The sequence below is a fragment of the Dryobates pubescens genome, chromosome Z (genome assembly GCF_014839835.1).
Source record: "Dryobates pubescens isolate bDryPub1 chromosome Z, bDryPub1.pri, whole genome shotgun sequence".
In the NCBI taxonomy this organism is placed as follows: domain Eukaryota; kingdom Metazoa; phylum Chordata; class Aves; order Piciformes; family Picidae; genus Dryobates; species Dryobates pubescens.
In genome coordinates this window covers 46,545,729-46,567,758 of record NC_071657.1, presented here as the reverse complement: position 1 = coordinate 46,567,758, position 22,030 = coordinate 46,545,729, and the positions used below count along the sequence as shown (strand labels likewise).

Sequence of the window (22,030 nt, the reverse complement as noted above, 5' to 3'; positions counted from 1 at the left end):
TTCCTTTAAAATGCAAACATTGCCATTAGATACAATGTGGCAACACTTGAGATCAGTATATCTCTTAAAATATAAAAAATAAGCTATTCAAGTTTCTTAGACAATGAAACTGGCAAGAAAATAATGTCAACCAAGTTGTGTTGGTAAAAATAGCTCATTTTCCAAATGCAGTTCACTGTGAATGTAGAAAAACTGTATCTGTCTTCTTGCCACATATGTTATATACCATAAGGTATTTATCTAAAATGGTATTGACAGTGAAACAGATGTCATTGCACAATATCCTTGTGCCACCCACATTCTGTTCTCCTAGCTGCTGAACAGAATTGTTTTGAGTTATTTACTGAGCTATCAGATTCAAGCATTTCTACAATTATTCCAATGCTACGTTGAACTACTTAAGAACAGAAATGCAATTTCATGTCTTCAATACGCCTTTACAGGTACAGACTATGAAGAAAAGACTGAAACTTGAGGTAAGGTTTTTTTTTTCCCCTTTAGGTTAAGGGGGGGGAGGGGGCGGAAATAATAAAATCTTATGGTTAAAAACTTTGTACACCAGGCTTTTCCGTTTTGCTCTTCCTATTCACTGTACTTCATTTCAAGCTTCTGGTTTTAAACACCTTCCTTCACTCAGCTGAGGAAGATGTGGAATTAATACCAAAGCCATTAAAAAAATTATCATTTGTCCTTTGCAGAATGACTACATAAAACCTAAAAATCATGCCTCAGAATAAGTTAGGCTAGAAGGGACTGTTGGACATATCTGGAGATGGGCTCATACTGCCCATTCAGGGTTTCCCAGAGGCTGTCACTTGTCAGGGACCCACCTTGGTCTTCATATACCATATGTCTCACTACACAGTAGAAGTCAGCCATCTGGTTTTTATTCTGTCTTTTCATCCTGCCTTGCATTTTTATCTTTCCTCCATTTTTCCATCTTTGTGACAGTAATCTCTGGAGTTCATCACTATCAGACTGCTATCAGGCTCCAGGGTGAGACAGAGCATGAGATGGAGACCATTCGCAGTTCAAACAAGACCTTGCCAGTGTCCCCCATTAACTTTAAATGGAAAAAGACTGTAGCCTGTTCTCATCAGTGTCACCAAATTTTTGCCAAAAATCAAGTTACCAGACTTTCTCAACCTATACCTTTTAAAATCCTGTATTGTATTTGTTTGAATGCTTACGAGGGAAAATAGTGATCAAGTACTGTCTGCATTCATGTTTGTACAAGTAACTGACACACTAAAGAAAACAAGATTAGAAAAAGTAGTTAAGTTTGAATATTCAGTTTTCTACTACAAAATAGTGCCTTAATTCTTACAATCAGCGATGAAAGGAATCTACATTCTAGCAACCCAATGAATACATCTAACAGCAAGTGACAGCCAAGCAGAAAAATTATTTTGTATCTAAGACCTTCTTCTTTGGGGAAATATTTGAGAATGTAAAACTTTCTTCAATCTTTCAAGTACCAAAATTAACACTAAAACACATTGTATCTCAAGAGATTTTTAATCTTATCAAATTTTCACTCTTTGATACTTGTTTGCTAATAAGCCACCTAACACTTCAACTATCCAGCTTTACGATGCCTTAATTAGACCTCTCAACTTTGTGAGCTGCTTTCAGATTACTACACAAAACCTTAAAGATAAATACAGCAAACACTTTCTTTTTTTTAGCAGAACACTTGCCAGTTTGGTAACAGCAAAATGGAAAACAAACAGGCAAAAGAAGCATATAGGAAAAACCAGAATTTTCAAAACACTCTTGAAATACACTTCTTTCAAGACACTCTAATTCATAGATTTCAGAGAGCTGCCTAACAATTCACTGCCTCAATGGAGAAAAAAAATGAATGAAAAAGTTTCCATTATAAATAACTGAGATTGCAAATTATGCTTTTGTTAAACATAGACGCTCTTGATGACCAGAAGCCACAAGGATTTGTGACATTCTTGGGGGTTGGACTAGAGGACCTTTGGAGGTACCTTCCAAGCCAGACCATTGTATGATTCTACAATCCTTGCTATCAGGAAATGAGTTAATTCATCCTACTAAACACTGTTTAATTGAACAGTAAAGTAATTCATAATGAGTTACCATTTCAAGGTGTTAGCTGAATATTTAAAAAAAAAAAAATCTGTCTTTACAGCATGACTCACAAAAGAAAAATAAATACACGGTCTTAAATCTTCAGAAGATATTTTTCCCAAGAAGAAGAAAATATATAAGCTAAATTCCAACAACATCAGAGCATCTCTTCCAGGCAACTGTACCTCTCAATGATTTACAAATACGTTATTTTATCATTTTAATTAACAACAACAACAAAAAAAACCTTCATGAAACAAAAGGTGCAAAGATTGCATTTTTTTTTTTTTAAAAGTAGCTGGTTTTCTGATTTTTAAACCTGTACCAGAATTCTGTGCACCTTTAATATGAATAAATGCTAAATAACATATCAAAAAATGAGTGGTCCTAAAGATGTATTTTGAAAATTAAATCCATCTAGAGTACTTCAAATACTTTGTATGTTCAGTAGAGTCACAAATAATTTATTCTTCTATCCATTTTAAAATAACTGAGCACTTACAAGGGCATATAGCCACTCTACCTCACCCCTATGTCCTGGGTAACCCAAACCATTAGCTTCAAATTCAGTTTCTGGACAGATGAAGGTACATTGAACAGTTTCACGTACCACAGACCCTACTAACCAATACACACATTTAACAGAAACTTTCAAAGTACTTACAGTGCACTGCGAAATATTACATTATTTGGAAACTAACTAACATACAGAAGCTCTTCATTCACCAGGGAAAAACTGTTTCTTGGTGTTGACCCTTCCTTTAATTTACTTATAAAATCCCAGTTATGCATTTTGAGAAAGATGAAGATGAGCATGCTGATTTTGGAAAAGGTACAGAACAAAATGGAAAATATTTTAAGTAAGTGTACAGGGGTTAAACTTGGTAAGAAAATAAAGAACAAGAAAAAATAAAAGATGCTTTTCTGATTTTATTTTTTGTGGGTATTTTCATGGCTTGTCCTAAAACTGAAAACACCTGTTTGTACTGCTGAAGTATCAGTCTCTCCCTCTGAAGTTAGGCAGGTAAGCAGAATCATCAGTTTTCTATTAAGTCATAGTCAGGTAGCCCATCTCTACAGTTGTATGTGCTCTATCTCTCTATCCTCCTATTTATACACTTATGCATTTGTATCAGTGGATTGTAACTCTTCTGAACCACTCATAAAGGGCTGCTAAATGAAAGCAACAAAACAGTGAACAGTACTTTGATACTCTGAATAATTACCGGATAATAAAACCTTATCTGATGAATACAAGTATTGTTATATAAAATCAGGTCTTTCTATTTAGCATTAAACCTCCAATTAGTATACCACCACATATATAAGTATTTATGGAATCAGATTCCTAAGTCCCTTAAATATAGTCTGGTTTAAGAGGAGAGTTGTTTACAAAATAACCCTGTGAGCCCTCTGTGCATAAATTCCCTTCTCTACTTGTGGCCAGGTATTACACCAAAATTTAATTTGCTCAGTTACAAACACCATGAATGAGAAATCACCCTATGCAAAGAGACAACGTCTGCCTTTTACCATTGTGGTCAGAGTTTTGTTAACAGATTATTTTTCCTATATAATTGATACTAATTACAACTGAAAATTAATACTGAAAAACATGTATAAAAATATTTTTGTATACTGTTCTGAATTATTTGCCTTTTTTTAAGAAAAATGTGCTTTAAAAGTCTTTGAAAAAGCAAATTTTGCCACAAGATCCTCTCAGGATATTGTTACTGCTTAATCCAAAAGCTGAGGGAAAAAAATAGTAGCTATGTATCTGACCTCATCAATGTGCCAAAATGCTGAGTCAAGGTTTATGTTTTTTCTTGCTTTCTGTGATTAGGACCATTCTGGACTTAAAAGCTATTGAATTCCTAGAAGGCTACCTCCAGTTTTGTATTTTAAATCCTACTGGACCGATTACACAAAAAAGGCCTTTTAGCAAATCAATGAAACTTTTTAGATTACTGACTACTATATCAAGAGCCTTATGATCCAGAATGGCTCAGCACTTACAAGAACATTATTAAATACATGCTAATTAAAAATTGACCAACCGTTCCTTCAGCATCCGCTGCTGTTACCTTCTCAACTTTGTTCCTGTTCAAAAATTTCTTCACCCATTCTTCTACTTGAACATTGAACTTCATGAAAGTCACATAGAAAAAATATGCTGTCAGGAGTGTTAAACTTTCCCACCACATGATCAGGTTATCCAGAAAAAAGATGATTAGCAAGATCAAGTCAATGATGTAAAAGGAAACATCTCGAAAGAGTGGCCACCAAGTAAGGTTCAAGATCTCTTTAGAAAATAAAGCACACATTCCAATAACAAACAGGATATTGAACACAGCAGATCCCACTATTGTACCAATGCCAACGTTGCTGTGGGATATAAATACACCTATTAAAGAAGTGAAGAGTTCTGGGGCTGAGCCACCAGCAGCCATGAAGGTTGCCCCTGCAACATCATCAGATATGGCCAGCTTTTCAGTGATGACAGTCAAGGAAGGAACAAAGAACTCATCACAGACTATGGCTAAGGCTATAAACATGTAAATCATTCCAATTACATGGAGGATCACTGCTCCCTTTCTTCTCTCTTCAAGAGAGAAAAGGTCTTCAGGGTACTCTCCCTTGGCATGATCATCTGTTGCATTGTCTTGCTGGGCTTCATATTTCATAGAAGCATGTGGGTCTGGAGTGACATTTTCATTCTGTTCTGTGAAATCCAACAGAGTTCTTTGGTGCCCATGCACTAGCTTTTGGCTACGTAGGCTGCTGGCCAACATCATGCTATGTGGTTCCATCTTGAAAAAGGCACTAATTGAAAGAGAGAAAGTACTAATGGCCACTACACTGACAAGAAGCCCTATAATTCGTATTAGCCTCAGTTTTTTCCTAACATTCCGGTGCCATCTGCAACCAAACAGTGGTTCCTCCAAACACCACTCCTCCAAGACATCAGCAGCAGTTTTTTTCTGAAGAGACATTTTGCGTTCTGTGTTGAGATGCTGAGGGAGTCAGATGGATTTTTCCTTCATACTTCTCTCCAGCTGTGAAGTTAGAAGTGCTTTAAGAATTTTCCCAAAATCAAGTACTTTTACTCTTCATAAGAAGGATTCATTCATCTTAAAAAAACAGATGATATCAATATTAGTGAAACAGCATGTGAATAGGATCTTCTAAAATGCACTTTACAGAGTAAAATGTATAATTTAATGCATAATATTATCAACTGTTAACATAAACCCCTGTCACATCCCGTCAGACAAAATAAGATGTTTGTTTCAGCAGTAACCCTGCAGATAGCAGTCCATCAATACTCAGATAATTCTGTATTTCTGAACTACTGCTCTCCTCAGCTGCTGACCAAAAAACAGTCCTAGTGAAAGGTAAAAGCTGTCCCCAAATGTTGCATATAAAGGAAGAAACTACTATTTCAATGGTTATACCAAAGATTACTACCCTCTGTAATTACTTTCCACCATGTATGAAAATGAAATCAAAGTGCTAACAAGCATCTCATCAGACCTTTAAGCAGCTGGGGTGGTATTAATTAAAAATTTTTGCCTGTCTAGAGCAATAGTCATTGACACATAGGTAAAACGCTACAATGTTGGAACAGGGTCAAAAATAAGATCTAGACAGCTACAGTATCTTTGAGTCCTCTGCAAAACCAAATCAAGTTTACATAGAGAACTCTGCTTCTGATCAGACACAGGACATTTGCTTAGACTAGCCAAGACAAAATTTCCATTCACCTTGGCTTTTGTTTTAGTTTGTCATGCACATTTGGCTATAAATGTAGGAAGTTACTAAGACTACCTATGCCATAAGAATCTTTTTTAAGTGATCCTTAAGAAAAGTTTAAATTTACACAAGAGTTGACCTCGAAATATGAAACTGTGAGAAATTAAAGTATATGAGAAGGACCATTCAAGTATGTCAGAGCTGAGTATATTAGATCAACAGCAGTTCTAAGCCAGGAAACAAACCACTATGTAACACGAGTTTTGGTTACTGAATTTGAAAAACATATGTCACCTATGCATCAGTTACATGTGCATTATGCATGGTAAATTGCATGTTATGTGACATAAAATGCAAAATGCTTTCTAAATAAAACTAATTATTAGTCCTTACTACTACAGTAAAAAAAAAAAATTACACCACTTAAGAAATTTCTAGTAATAGCTGAATATCAGTCTATTAATCTGTAGAATATTGGTTTGCATTTTTAAATACAGAATTGGATCCGTTACAGGCAGTTATTCACATAAACCTTATGTCACGTGCAGTTTCTCCTGATTTCTATGATTAACTTCCGTACTTAGACTGTGCCACAATAGAGACATAACACATCTGTAAGATAACAGTACTACAGTTGAGATATTTTACTTTCCACCTTAGAGTTGCTGCTCACAGAAACACTGTGCTCACAATTCTGCCACAGAAACACTAAGAGCGAAATACACCGGATCGGCACTACCAATCCCTGCGCAATTTACGGCAATTTACGATCAGTCCTGTACCGTTATAAACCGCGCGAACGAGAAATGGGGGAGAAGCCCCCAGGGCATCCTCTGCCCTGTCCCACCCCCAGCAGCGCCCAGCCAGACCCCCACCCTACTCCGCCACCCTGCCCGTCCGCTCACCCCTCTCTCTTCCTCGATCGAGCGCATCCCCCGGCTCACCATGAAGCGCGGCCGCACCTTCCCCGTCCCGCAGCGGGCAGAGATGGGGCAAAGCCTCGTCCAACTCAGCCCGAGTTCGCACCGCTCTGCTCCGCACCTCCCTATGCCGCATAAACTTTTTTCCTCCCCGAAAGGGGTGCAGGTCCAGCCCCGGAGAGCCCCCACAGCTCCACACCCAGAAAGCTGCGGAGGCGCTGACCGGTTAGCTGGGGATGTAACGTACCCCTCAGCGGCCGGGTACCAACTGTGGGGGCGTGCATTTGGAGGGGGAAGACCCTGTGCCGCCGCCCAAACCCTTCCCCCTCACACCGATAATACTCACCCGCAGCTGTGCTGCGCGCCGGCCCGCGGAACGTTCGGCCGGGGCAGAGGCACGCGACAGCGAACGGGCACGCGCTGCCACCGCTACAGCGCCGCTCCGTCTGCGGCGGGCGGCGGCCGTGGGATCTGCCCCGCCCCGTACAGGCGGGGCAGGGGACGGCCCACCCCCGGCCGGGGTCGTCGCGGGTGTAGCTGCGGCGAGGTCGTTGCTGCGCGTCCGCTCGTTAGTTTGGCCTGTGGTAAAACCAGGCTGGCTAGGACTTGCTTACTTTTATTATTTTCTTCTTTATCAAACGGAGGTAGCGTTCATCTTTTCTAGCACAGATAACAAGTCTCGAGGAATTATAGATAGGTTTTATAGATAGTTAGAGCACGCGAGGACCCACTGAGTGAGTTGCGGTTGTTTAGCCTGGGAAGAAGAGGCTCCAGGGAGACCGTGTAGCGGCCTTCCGATACCTGAAGGGGGCTTGCAGGAAAGGTGCAGAGGGACTTTTTTGTAAGGGCGTGTGGTGACAAGGCAAGGGGTAGTGTTTTTAAACTAGAGCAGGGAAGATTTAGATTAGACGTTGGGAAGCCATTCCTTACTAGGAGGGTGGTGAGACATTGGAACAGGGGTTGTCTAGAAAAAGTCATGCACAGCTCATCCCTGATGTGTTTGAGATGTGGCTGGGTGAGGCTTTGTGCAGTCTGGTCTAGTGGGACCCCATGGCAGAGGGGTCAGAACTAGATGATCTTTTAAGGTCCCTTCCAACCAAAACCATTCTGTGATTCTATCATTTTATTCTGTTGTCTGATCAAAACAGTCTTTCTTCCATATTACCCTGAAGACAAATCAAGAGATGACTGGAAAACACACTGCACTTTGATTTTGAATTTAAAGAAAGCAATATGTCCACTATAAAGTCATCATTATTCATCACTAATTCATTATCAGAAATGCCTTCAAACTGCATTTCAATTTATTTCCCCTCCCCCCCCAGAGAACAATATCAATACATGGAACCCTAGAAAATGGGAAGTTCATAGCCAGAAATGTCTTCTGTTTTGGTCTCCATCTTTCAACATAGTTATTTCCCAATAAATTGTGCTTTGCTAAGTAATTTCTTTAAGATTCAAACACAATGGAACTATTAAAATACAGTTCTGTCATAGCTGCTTCCTGTTTCTGTGTGCTGTAGACCCACTAGAGTACATAGGTGCTGCTCTTCTGAGGCACCACCTGCACTTCATAGAAAAACCCACATGGTAATCCGTGGATAGAAGACCTTCTTTGGGTCAGGGCAGCTGAAAAAGCTTATTGTAAGTGGCAAATTCTCAGTCCCTTTGGCTTAGAGAATAAGTTGGATTTGTGTAATTTCTACCTTCTTAAATTTGAATTCTGATTTCATCATGTGGCAAAGGGAAAATAACTGTTGCTCGGTGCTTCATGAATAGAAAAAGTAAGAATTTTGGCTAAGTGATAAAACATGGCCATTGCAAGTATCTTCACATTTTTTTTATTAGGATATTACCTGAAAAATAAGGCCTGTCGGGGTAGGCCTGGGGGGAATATTCTATTTCATCACCATGGGCCATTTTTGTTTCCTTGGCATTGATTGGAAATATGTTAAGTTCTAGAGAGTTACAAGATGGCAAACCCAAAACTTAGAGACAATGTAAACATGCAAAAGATGCAAAAGCTTCAGAAGATATTTCCAAACTTTTACCAATTTCTAGTGAAAGCTTTGGCTGACTCACATGTACCAAGTACCCTTCAAAGGCAGAATTTGCACAGGTGGGTTATATTTATTTCACTTTACACACTAGAGGGCTCTCATTTGTGGCTGACAGCTGATAGTGCCTATTAGTCATCCAGACTTGAATTGTTCGGGCTCAGGATGATGGAGAGAGACAAGTGGACATTGTTTAAATCATTGCTCTATAGCCACCACATAGGTAAGAATTACTTAAAATTCAGATTTATTGCCTGTATCCATCTATGTGCAAGATGCAGGTGACATAGTTACATCTCAAATACCCAGCCTCTGGTTGCTATACAGTGATGACAGAGATTAAAGGTAAGCATGCTTATATGCTATCTTGTGGTTGCTCTATTTTTGCCTGTTGGTAGAAGTGACCACTTGAAAGACATACCTAAAAGATGTTCTCTCAGCCTCACAGATGGCCAGGGGCAGACTGGAATATATGTGTAGTACTCCAGCTTCTATTCATTTCTGAAGTTAAAATGGAAGCAGGTGAAATCTGTGAATGACCACAGGGTAGAAAATCCCCTATAATTATGTTGTAGTTCTTATGTAATTATATTATCTAGTAACCAAAAGTCCATGTATCTGAATTTTAATATCCATCTGTTTCCCTTTTCCCCCCAACAATATATTGCAAGCCAAGGACAATATATTGCAAGTCAAGGACAGTATATGGCAAGCCAAGGACAATAAAATCTGTAACAGTGATGTGTATGGCTATCAATAACTTACGCATTTTGAATCAAATGACCTGTTCTCACATAAATGCTGCATAATAATGATGACAGAAACAAAATAGTACAGTTATACTAGTGTAACTAATAGGATGACTAATAATGAAACAAATTCCATACTTTTCTCACAAAAGGAAGTGTCAGAGCATATCCTACTTAAATTCAGAATAATTAGATTATTTGAATAAAACAGCAGTCTTACATCTGCTTCAGTATTTCTTCTTAAGTGAAGAGAGATATTCATTAAGTACTTGGATTCTGCATCTGCATGCTTGTATGCATGCGTAGGCTTTCATTTTTACGTATGCCAAATATGTAGTTTTTTATCCCTTGTATAAATTTACTGCACCACGTGTGATGAGCCCTCTGGAATCATAAGTCACTCTTCTTCACTGCTTCCTGTTTCTAGGAAGCTCCATGGAGTAGAACTTTTTGCGGGATTATTTTAACACATATTTATATAAAATATTTCTGTTTTGGCTCTTCTCTTACTGTTGTATGCTTTCAATTTGGTAAAAGCAAGCACAGAAGTGTCTTGTGTGCAGGAGAGGGAAGGAGGAGTGAGCCAAACAAAAAATCCCGAATGACAACATCTCTAAGTATTACAGCATTACTTTCTAAAGCTGGTGAGGAGGTTACCATGACTACAGAGGCGGCATATTTGAATGAAAATTGATCTTAAGCTTTTAAATGCTAATTGCAGCTGGAAACAGGTGACAGTTGAAATATCAAAATTGTTTCAGCACTTTGCAATGTAAAACAATTGAAAGAGGGTGAAAAAGATTACGATACAAAGTTTAATTTGATATTATCTTTAAACTATGTCACATTGTTTACTTGTTTATAGTAAGGAGCAAAAAAAAGTGCATGTAAGTGACAGTGTCTGAGAGGCAGAAACTGTTTATATTAACTGACAAATTCTTGAGGAATATATTGAGCAAAAATTAAACAGGCTTCTTAAAATTAACTACAATAACGTGTTTCCAGCAGCCCACATTGAAGAGGCTATTAAAGCTTTATATTTAGAAAGAACTTTAAATTCTCAGTGATAGAATAGAATAGAATAGAATAGAATAAACCAGGTTGGAAGAGACCTTCGAGATCATCGTGTCCAGCCTATCATCCAACACTACCTAATCAACTAAACCATACAACCAAGCATCCTGTCAAGCCTCGCCCTGAACACCCCCAGCGACGGCGACCCCACCACCTCCTCAGGCAGCCCATTCCAGTGGGCAATCACTCTCTCTGTGTAAAACTTCCTCCTAACATCCAGCCTAAACCTCCCCTGACGCAGCCTGAGACTGTGCCCTCTTGTTCTGGTACTGGTTGCCTGGGAGAAGAGACCAACCTTTGCCTCACTACAACCTCCCTTCAAGTAGTTGTAGAGAGCAATAAGGTCACCCCTGAGTCTCCTCTCCAGGCTAAGCAACCCCAGCTCCCTCAATCTCTCCTCATAGGGCTTGTGCTCCAAGCCCCTCACCAACCTTGTTCCCCTTTTCTGGACACGTTCCAGCAAGTCAACATCCTTCCTAAACTGAGGGGCCCAGAACTGGACACAGTACTCGAGGTACGGCCTAACCAGTGCGGTGTACAGGGGCAGAATGACCTCCCTGCTGCTGCTGGCCACACTGTTCCTGATGCAGGCCAGGATGCCATTGGCCCTCCTGGCTGCCTGGGCACACTGCAGGCTCATATTCAGCCTACCATCAACCAGCACCCCCAGGTCCCTTTCCACCTGACTGCTCTCCAGCCGCTCTGACCCCAGCCTGTAGCTCTGCATGGGGTTGTTGTGGCCAATGTGCAGAACCCGGCACTTGAATGTGTTAAATCTTGTAAGTGCCTGACATTAAGAATGTTTCTGAGCTGCACTCCATGTACTGGGAAATAAAAGGTGAGCACATATGTAATGGTAGTAGAGTCCTCACTAGAGAGGAAACTGTAAAATAAAATGGCATATAGACCAGTATCACTGTGTAACTACTGCAATTTGCTGCCACCCCATATAACCAGACTTACAGCTTTAGCTTTTAAAGATACAGTGTGCTTTACTTTCAGCTGTCAGCTGCCTTACTATTAAACATCATCTGATATTTCTCTTTCACTTGCAGTAGTTTAGATTCTACTTGCTAACAGGTGCCTTTCGAAACAGTCTTGATGCCACTACTATTTGTCATGATCAGCTGTCATGCAAATTTACGTTTTGTAACAAATTACTGATTTGAAAAGTACTGAAGGTTTCTGAGCGTTTCTTTGGGGTTTTAGACATAAGAAATCTTGGGACTTTACCTGTATATTCAATAGCTAGTGAGCACCACAAACAGCTTTGTTAAGGAGAGTAACTGTTTTTCGGATTCCAGTTCCTGCTAGCAAACACAGTGGTAGGAAAATACAAGTGGCATACAGCTTTAAAAGAAAATAGCTTTCTTGGACATGTTTACAGGACACTAAATAACATGTTTTTCTTATGTAATATTTAAAATACTAATTAGACATCGCAACTGTAAATGTTGTCTTCATAGCATGACAGTCTCTTTAATGGACAGTCTATGTTAATGAAAGTACAACTGTTCCTCTTAATCTAGGTTTGAGAGGTCCAAATCATAGTAAAGCCACCGCAGCCTAGCATCTAGGCTAGGCTAGATTGACATTTAAAAAAAATAATTGTATGGGATGTCGTTATTGAAATCCACTTTAAAATCTGAGCTATTATGTCCAGATGATTATTTTTACTTACAGGGTAAGTAAAATGCCTAAAAACAGCAGGGTGGAACAACACGACTTTCTCTTTCAGATGACTTTCAGATGTGGTAATTTGCTACTCTGAAACAGCCTGTATCCAAAAGCTGTAATGTAACCCCAGTGAGCTGCACTGAAGTCAGCAAGAGTGCTCATTTTGCTGTAATCTGTAGTTTACCAGCCTCATTTATAAGAACACCTGCAAGCTGGCAAGTCAGCAGCCTTAGGAACAATAGTTGATTTGGTGGATGGGTTCCAACTTCCTTGCCAATTTCCCAGCAGTTTCACATATCAAGTTACTTGGAACCTCAGCTTGAAACCCTCTGCTCCCTGTGACTCACAACACTTGCGAGTGCCTGAGGGATAGAAGTCAAACTCAATACTAGCTACAATTCTGATTTCTTACACAATTTATTTCTGATGCAGCCATTGTCCAGGCAGAGCTCGAGGGAAATGTCTCCCACTGACCATACTCTTCTCACAGATTAAATTGTCTTCATTGCTATACCATCACAGAGTAATTACCCTTTTCTTCATTTTCTTCATCCTTATATCAGTCTTCTCATATTCCTTGCACTCAATGAATTTCAAGCTATTTTTCTTAATATCTGCAATAATCTAGATTTCAAGTAATCTCCTCTGCCCTCATGATATGTTTCAGGCAAATAGACACAAGGTAAAAATCTTCCTCAAATAGTGAGATATGAAACTGAGAGAATTTATGAAATAAACATTGCAATCTGCTGATTAACTGTGCGTAGAGCTGGTATGCCGAGAAGGCAGAATGAAGGAGAAGAAGATGACAAAAAACATTTTAAGGCTGCAGTTAACACTCACTCTTGACATTTCTAGTGGAAGAAGAAATTTATGGAGTCATTTCCTTTTAAAATTGCTAGGTCCTTGTGTACATAGTACGCATTGCTTAGTTAAGAGAGTCCTACACTCATGCACCCACCGTTGTAATGTGGTGGGTTTAAATTCCACCCCCCACCCCCCCAGCATTAACTTTGCCAGACCAGCTGGAAGCAAATGAAAGCTGTATTTGCAGGCAAAACTACAATCTACAATGGAATGCAATGAGTATGTACAAAATATACAGTATTTACAATATTTACAGAAATTTACAATTAACAAACAGCACAAGAACCTCCCTGGTCAAGGACCAGGGAAAGCTACTAGCTTCTCCTTTTTCTGTGCTCCCACCCCCCTGTCCAAAAGAGAGAAGAGAAAGGAGCAGAGAAAGTTGCTCTTAGACTTACCCAAAACAATGCAGCCAAGGTCAAGCAGAAGCAAGTTAGTAGCTCTCCCGAGTGAAGAAGTGAGAAGAGACAAGATGAGAAAAAGAAATTGTTTTGGTTCCATCAGTCTTATGGACGATATCTCTCCAATGGAATTGTTAAGAGTTATCTTTATTTTCCTTTTCACACCTAAGAGTGATTTATATACATTTTACTACTTTTCTGTTCAAGATCTGTGAAAAATTTTAAAGGTATAGCCTAAAACTACCACAACCGTGAATTCAAATATCTCAGCAGAGTTTCCAAATTTTCAGTGGTTGTAATAGAAACAAAAATCTTTCAAGAAATAGCTAACATACTGGACTTTGAGTTTCATAGTGGTTACAACATTGAGTCATGCTATGTTGAATTTTAGAGTAGGATCAAAAGAGTGGTTTAAAGCAGCATCAAAAATTAGTCCTATCAGCTGAAAACCAACAACAAAACCAAACAAAACACAAACCCCAGACCTTTCAAACTAAAGGAGAATCTGGAATCAGAACATGAAAGGAAAGTTGGAACCAAAATAAATTGATATTTGGAGAAGTTTTCAGAAAACAAGATATATAGGTTTTTGAAACGCAATACTCTACCAAACTAAATAATTCAAGTATGTGTAATCTTCCTGCATACATTTGGAGCTTTCTACAGAAATTTAGCCCAAAACCTTGCCAAATTTCCCAATCTTGAAAACTTGTATTTTGTAGGATAATTCTGTTCACAAGTGATGTTCAAAAATCTTGTTGGTGTATTGCAGTAGCTTTCTAAAGAATCAAGTAAGCAAAACAGACCAACACAGCAGTTTAAGAGAAGCAGCAAAGAATTACTTCTACAGTTGTGTGGTGGGCTATGCCCATCCTGGAAAAAAAAAAACAAAACAGGGAGGGGGGGCTTGTGAGAGGGGTTTTTTTTGCCTTCCCTGGAGGGTGTTTTCTCCCCTGGGAAACTGACTTGGTCTGTTCCACTTCCCCCCACCCTGTCCAGCAGGGATATAAGAGGGAGGGCATTGGAGCCGTTGCTTCCTCTCTTTCTTCTGCTTCGCAGGGAGGAAAGAGTTGCTGCTGGCTTGCTGCTCCCCTGCTACGTGTTGTTCCCTGCTGCTTCCACACTTTGCAAAGGACTAGTTCTGTATCTCTCTTTTTTTTTTCCCGCCCCCCCCCCCCTTTTCCTCCTCCCATCCATCCTTGTTCCCAACCATTGTGAACCCTGCCTGTAATTGTTATGTTATATATATATATGTGTGTGTGTGTGTGTATACTCTTCAAAGAAAAATTCTTTGCGTCTCTACTTCCAAGCCAAACCCAAATTATTTCTTGGTGGATTTGCTCCCCTCCTTTTTTTTCCTCTCTCTACTGGGGAAGAGGAAGAGGGAAATGGGGGAAGGATTCTCAGCCCTGCCCCCATCTGAGCTTTTAAGCCTCAGTTAAGGCTCAAACCACCATAAGTTGAGACATAAGAGGAAATAAAGTAAAGGGATCTGGAATTAACCATACATGGTTGTTGTTTGTTGTTTGGGGTTTTTTTTGTTTGTTTTTATTTAAATCCATCTTGATTATAATGCAGTTTAATGTTCAGGCTAATATATAAGTAAATAAATAAGATATAATTTGGAAGATGACTTAAATATTTTAAAAAATCAAACACATCACCCATTAAACATTCTAAGGTTCACTGCAACGTGCTCATTACATTAAGGACAATTTGAGAATACAGGTGCAATCACCTGATGTGAGGATTTTTTTTTTTTCCAGATATGTGATCCCTAATGCTGTTTTATGTCAGATCTAAAAGATGATGACTTTTGCAGGTATCTCCAGCTGGACCAGCAGCACCAGTTCCTACAAAACCTGCAAGTCTCCATCCAAGTACCAACAGCCAGTGTAACCTTGAACACAGTCTCCAATGATCACCACTTGATGCAAAAAGAGCTGGGAAGGTCCTCCTGTAACTTATTTTTCTATTACTTTCAGACAGATTTGGACTGTCTCACTGACCCTTATAAACTTGTGATAGCTTATTTATCTCTTTATCAGTGTTTAAGAGGTAGGAAATTACATATAAAAAGTATTTTTAAAGACATAGTTTGTGACAAAGTGCATTCCATTTAGCTCTATTTTAATGCCAAGAATGAGTAAAGATCTTCACTGATTCCTGTCATCTCTGGAAAAGAATAGCACTTTCATGATTTCTTTGTATTGAATGGTAAATGCTATGTACAGTGGCCCAGGTCAGAGAAGGTTTAGCATGTACACACACAGTTGAAATTAAACCAAGGACTGTAAGTATGCTATAAATTACAGGTTGGTTCCCTTCTAAATTTGGCAATCAGACTTGTATTTTTCAGCACTAACAAGAAAGAAAGCTAAGCACATTCTTACAGCTCAGAAAGTCTTTATCACATACATCCTTGAGTATTTCTGCAAGTAAACATTTGTGCTTCGTGTTTCACATAGAACTGTACTTCTCCAAATTTTATGCTTTGCATACAGGCTGTTTGTGTGTTGTTAAAATGTACAGATGAGCCAACTGAAATGGGGTTGAGATTGGCAGAAACGTTGTTTAGCAAAGGCTGAGCCTTAGAATTTGAACTTTAGGTGCCTTCAGGTCAGAGCTAACTCCACTGAAATGGCATGTGTGGGCTTGCTTGCAGAACATAAAAGCCAAATCTACTTTGGCAAAATTATTCCCTCTATGAGTGATTTCTGCTGCTTTCTAGAGGGCCCAAGAGATATGTTTAGCTTCATGTAATCTGTGGCCAAGTTATTCCAAGAGTTCAAACTGTATGATTCAGTCATGGATTTACCTGAATTGCCAAGGTTTTGTGTGGCGTCTGAAAAGCTGCTAGCCTAGTTGTAACTCAGTTTTATCCTGACTTGATATTTTATTTTGGGAGAGTGAGAGCAAAAGGCTGGCTGCTTGTGATGCTACCTTAAAAACAAAGGACTTTACTGGCAATAGAAACTGGGAGTGTAGTTATTTTTTGGATTTGTTTTCACATCAGACCCATTCTGTTTGTAATTTCATTAAACTGATGATTAATACATTAAAAAAAAATCACAGAACCAACCAACCAAACATGAAATGGTGACTAAAGGAGGAAATTTCCCACAGAAACTGCATCTGAACTGCACAGCTGATCTTGTATGTTTGGTCTTCAGGTAACCTTGTCAAACAAAGCTTCTAGGGTAGTTGTGAGGATCTGCAGGAGGTTGAGCAGCCATGGCTTGGTGCAGCCCACAGGTGCATGCCTTGCAAAGTGGAAGTGCAAGGCAGAGAGGAGCCCTTCTCCCCACTTGCTCCTCACAGGCATGAAGGAGCTGCCTGGGCTATGGATGCTGCACAGCATATTGGAGGCCATCCTATGCAGAGGGATCCATCTCTCTGCTGTGAAGTCACAGGGTTGGACTGCATGTTTTCAAACACGAATGATCACAAATTGTTGCAGGTCTCAAAGTTCTGGGAGAATGTGTGTTTTTCTAAACAATAGGATCATAGAATAGTTTGGGTTGGAAGAAACTATCTAGTCATCTAGTCCAATCCCTACTGAAGTAAGCATGGACGTCCTCAACTAGATCAGGTTGCCCACCTTAAATACCCTTGGGATGGGGCATTGACCGCCTCCCTGGGCAACCTGTTCCAGTGTTCCATCACCCTCATGGTAAAGAAGTTGTTCCTGACATCCAATCAAAATATAATCTTCTCTAGTTGGAAGCCATTGCCTGTTTTCCTATCACTACAGGCCTTTGTAAACAGTCTATCCTTCTTGTAGGCCCCCTTCAGGTACTGGAAGGCTGCTATTAGCTCTCTCCAGTCGTCTTTTCTCCAGGCTGAACAATCCCAGCTCCCTCAGAATGTGCTACAATAGGGATATTCCAACCCCCTGATCATTTTCATGGCCCTCCTCTGGACCCACTCTATCACGTCCATGTCCTTCATATATAGAGGGATCCAGACCTGGACACAGTACTCAGGTGAGGTGTCACCAGAGCAGAGTAAAGTGGCAGAATCATCTCTCTGGATCAGCTGGCAATGATTCTTTTGATGCAGCCTAGGATGCAATTTGCCTTCTGGACTGCAAGTGCACACTGCCTGCTCATGTCCAGCTTCTTGTCCACCACTACTCCCAGGTCCTTTTCCACAAGGCTTCTTTTTATCACCTCATCCCCTAATCTGTATTGATAGTGAGGATTGTTCCGGCCTAGAAGCAGGACCATGCACTTGCTCTTGTTGAATCTCACAAGGTTCACCTGTCCAGCTTGTCCCGGTCTCTCTGGATGAGATCCCATCCCTCTGGTGTATCAACACCACAACTCAGCTTGGTGTCATCTGCAAACTTGCTGATGGTGCACTCAATCCCACTGTCTATATCATTGATAAAAATATTAAACAGTACAGGTCCCAGTACAGACCCCTGAGGGACACCACTTGTCACTGTTCTCCATCTGGACTTCAAACCATTAAGCTCCACCCTCTGGATGCGACCATCCAGCCAATTCCTTATCCACTGAACAGTCCACCCATCAAATCCATATCTCTCCAACTTGGTAGGATGTTGTGGAGGACCATGTCAGTGGCTTTGCAGAAGTCCAAATGCCTCCATGAGATTTTCTAATTTCCTCAGACCTTCACCTCCCTTTTCATTTGATCTCTAATTATCTCATTCAGTTGCTTAAGACTTTCAGGAGGTGGTAATTCTGTGGGTTTTTTTCTATAGTGGGTGATATTCTGGGCTACATTGATGTTGGTCTTGCTGAATTTTGATTCTCTCGCATGCTGTAGCATGTATCTACATGTCCATTCTCCCTTTTCCTTCAGAAAGCCATATGCTTTCCTTCTGAAAGCAAAGATATCAGCTTTCTTTCAGTCAATGTGACACTCCTATGGTTTCCAGGCATTGATTTCAATCATATATACATGAACATGTGACAGCTCCTGTAACTCCAGTTTATTTTTTCTTAGGTGCAGCTTTGCCCATTTTTTTCATAATTCTGTGAATAGTCAGATTCTAGCCCTCATTTTAACAATATATTCACACTTCAAAATCGCAGTCACCTCCGTAGTGGCAATCTATGATTTTAGTGATACTATCTTACCTTTTAACAGTATTTATTCAAAGTCTAACCTCAAATACCATTTTAGATGGCTGCTTTTTTTTCTGTATCATTTTCCACTAGCCTGTTCAATTAGTTTCAGCAAGGTCTGTCAATTACAAAATCTACCTTCTGTGGCATTTAGCTAAACTGATGACTATTATACAATATCTCACTGTCATACACCATAAGTTGTATAGCATCTGTCAAGAAAGACTTTGATAGACAGTCATGTGGTGGTCTGTAATCTGTTTTCTAGCAAAGCAGTCTCTGAGATGTTAGAATAATAATGCAACTCCCATTTCCCTCCCCGCCCCCCATTTTTATCAAGGTGCCAGATTTTTCCCAAAATTAATTATTTTTATCTTGGCTTGTCCCATGTCTCTGATATATGGGACAAGTTTTAACAATTTTGCTGAAAAACAGAGTTCTTGGAAAAGATCTTTCACTTTAGTAGCAGTCATGCAACATCAGCTGTGTGTCAGCTTTAGGTTTACAGAATAGAGGTCTCTTTCTGTGAGCATGAAAACCAAAAAAGGGCTGTATTTGCTAACTTAGGGGAGTGGGAAATTTGTTCTTCTCTCGTAGCCAATGAAGCTATATTGCTTTACATAGCATATATGAAAGAATCAAGAAAGGGAAATGGCATCTAGGAAATTATTTCAGAGACAGTATTCAACACTGTATACATTTTCAACTTCTAATTCGAGCAGCTTGGTCTATTGGAAAGCATCCCTGTCTATGGTAGGGGGATTGGAACTAGATGATCTTTAAGGACCTCTCCAACCTTAACCATTCTATATTTCTATGATGCTATGATTATAAAGATCATTACTACTTTGGCCCTTAGTTTTCCCCACATGCATATGCACATCATATGCTCTTCTAGCTTCATGATTAAGAAAACAAACTTACGCAGACAACAGCAATAAGGTGAGTCTGAGTTTTCCTACCATTCACAAAGTCATATGCATTTAAAAGGAAAAAAACAGGAAGAGTATTTACCAAGAATTCCACAATAGCTCTGTTGTGAATTGGATAATATAAACATTTAGCAACAAAATTACCTTAATGAATTAAGGTATTCCATTTTCAGCCACTAAGACAAATCGAGAATCAATCACTCTGGTAAGCAAAATAATGTAGTGTTACATTAAAATACGTTCAAGCAGAAAGTGGACTATGTTAGCTGAGCAACCTGTAAATCATTATTTTTACTAAATGCAAATAGCTGGGCACCAAGACATTGAAGTTACTCAGTAACTACATTTTCCACTATCACACTAACCACAGAAGTTGTATGATTCAGTCATACAATTTAATCTTTCTGAGTAACAGAATTTTTGTATAATAACATGGTAAATAAGATAACTTTGCAGGTTCTTTTGACCTTTAAAAACCAGTGAAAAGTAAATGTCTGCGTTGTTTACCATGCCAAAATGTCTGAAACGTTGGAAGATCTTGACAGGCTGTTTGAGTGGGCAAGAAGGAACTATATGAAGTCGAATGAGGCCAAGTGTAGGGTCTTCCACCACATAACCCAGGAATGCAGCTCAGACTGGGAGTTACCTGGCTTGAAAGCAGCACTGTGGGAAGGGACCTGGGGGTTTTGGTGGACAGAAGGCTCAATGTGAGTGTACAGTGTGATGCAGTGGCAAAGAAAGCCAACAGGATGCTGAGTTGTATAAATAAGGGTATCACAAGCCATGCTGGTCAGTCTGCATCTTGAGTACTGTGTACAGTTTTGGCACCCGCTATACAAGACAGATGTGGGCAGGCTGAAAAGGGTTCGGAAAAGGGCCGCAAGAGTGATCAGAGGACTGGAAGACCTGTCATGAGAAGGAAGGCTGAGAGAACTGAGTTTGTTCAGCCTTGAGAAAGCTTAGGGGAGACCTCATATCCATGTACAAGTATGTTAAGGGCAGCTATTGTGAGGAGGGAAACTCCCTTTTTACGATGAATCACAGACTAAAGACAAGGGGTAATGGGTACAAGTTGCTACTGGGGAGTTTTGGACTGCATGCCAGAACAGTTTTTTCACCATTTGAACTATTAAGACATTATAAACTCCCAAGAGATGTAGTGGATTTCCCTACATTAGACATTTTCAAGGCTCAGCTTGACAGGGTGCTGGGCCATCTCATTTGAACTATATTCTTACCCTGAAAGGTTGGATTAGATGATCCTTGAGGTGCCTCCCAACCTGGTATTCTATGAATCTATGAGTGTTTGAATAGTTGCAAGCAGCACAAGCAATCTTCAAAGAATCATAGAGTTGTAGAGTAGTTGGAGGGACCTTAAAGATCAACCCCTCCTCTACCATGTGCAGGCACACTACCCACAGTAAAGAATTTCTTGCTAATATCAGATCTAAATATACTCTCTTTCAGTTTGAAACCAATACCCGTCATCCTATCACTACAATCCATGGCAAAGAGTCCCTCCTCTTCAAGTATTGAAAGGTGGATGCAAGGTTGTCTCTTTTCTAGTCTGAGCAATCCCAACTCTTTCAGCCTAGCCTCACAGTGGAGGTGTTTCAGTGCCCTGATCATCTTTGTGGCCCTTCTCTGGACCTGCTTGAGAAGGTCTGCTTGTTAATTAGGCTCTGAGGGTGCCAGAGCTGAACACAATATTCCAGCTGAGGTTTTGCAAGAGCAGGGTAGTGACAGAGAAACCTCTCCCAACCTGCTAGCCACACTTCTTTTAATGCAGTCCAGGAAAACCTTACATGCACTATAACTAGAAAAAAATAATTAATCAATTGTGCTTTTTTACGGAGAGAATGCAAAGTAATTTTTTGAGAGAGAGAGAGAGGAAATTATTATTATGTGCTGATGACCACAGTAATGCTGTCCTCCTTTACTGCCTCATATACTCACACAGATGTATATGATTACAAATTATGAACTTGCTGATAAAATTAAAAATTTAAAATTTCATATACTGATACTGATATCCTCACATGCAAGAGGATTTAGTGGGATACTTAATGCTTTCAATGGGTATATTGTCTTTTCAAGTAAAAAACACGTGGAAGCTCATCCCACATGGTTAAGAAAATGTAATTACGGATACCATTGAAGAGAGCATTCTGTTGCTTCCACTGAAAATCTTCTAGAAACTCAATCAGCTCTTCTAATGTGCATTTTGGGGTCTTTGTGAGATTTTTCCTTTGATTACACAAACGGGACCAATGACAAATCTTTACTGCTAGAGACGGTAAAGATCTAACCTGGGTTGTTCAGTGATTCCCAGCCTAGTTTCAGGAAGTAGTATCTCCCAAAAGATAACCTCCTACATCAGTGGAGTGAAATGGCTAAGGGTCAT

General features: G+C 39.7%; 1 protein-coding gene across 3 annotated transcripts in view; it reads right to left on the bottom strand.

The window, feature by feature from the left end:
* The window catches only part of SLC24A2 (solute carrier family 24 member 2), a 124,198-nt gene extending 118,978 nt beyond the window's left edge, over positions 1–5,220 (bottom strand). For all 3 annotated transcript variants that reach the window (XM_009906620.2, XM_054178097.1, XM_054178098.1), the window contains exon 1: positions 4,158–5,220. In XM_009906620.2, the coding sequence (XP_009904922.1) occupies positions 4,158–5,093 (936 nt within the window). In that variant the 5' untranslated portion in view covers positions 5,094–5,220. The remainder of the gene's footprint in view (positions 1–4,157) is intronic.
* Between the last annotated feature and the right edge of the window lie 16,810 nt (positions 5,221–22,030).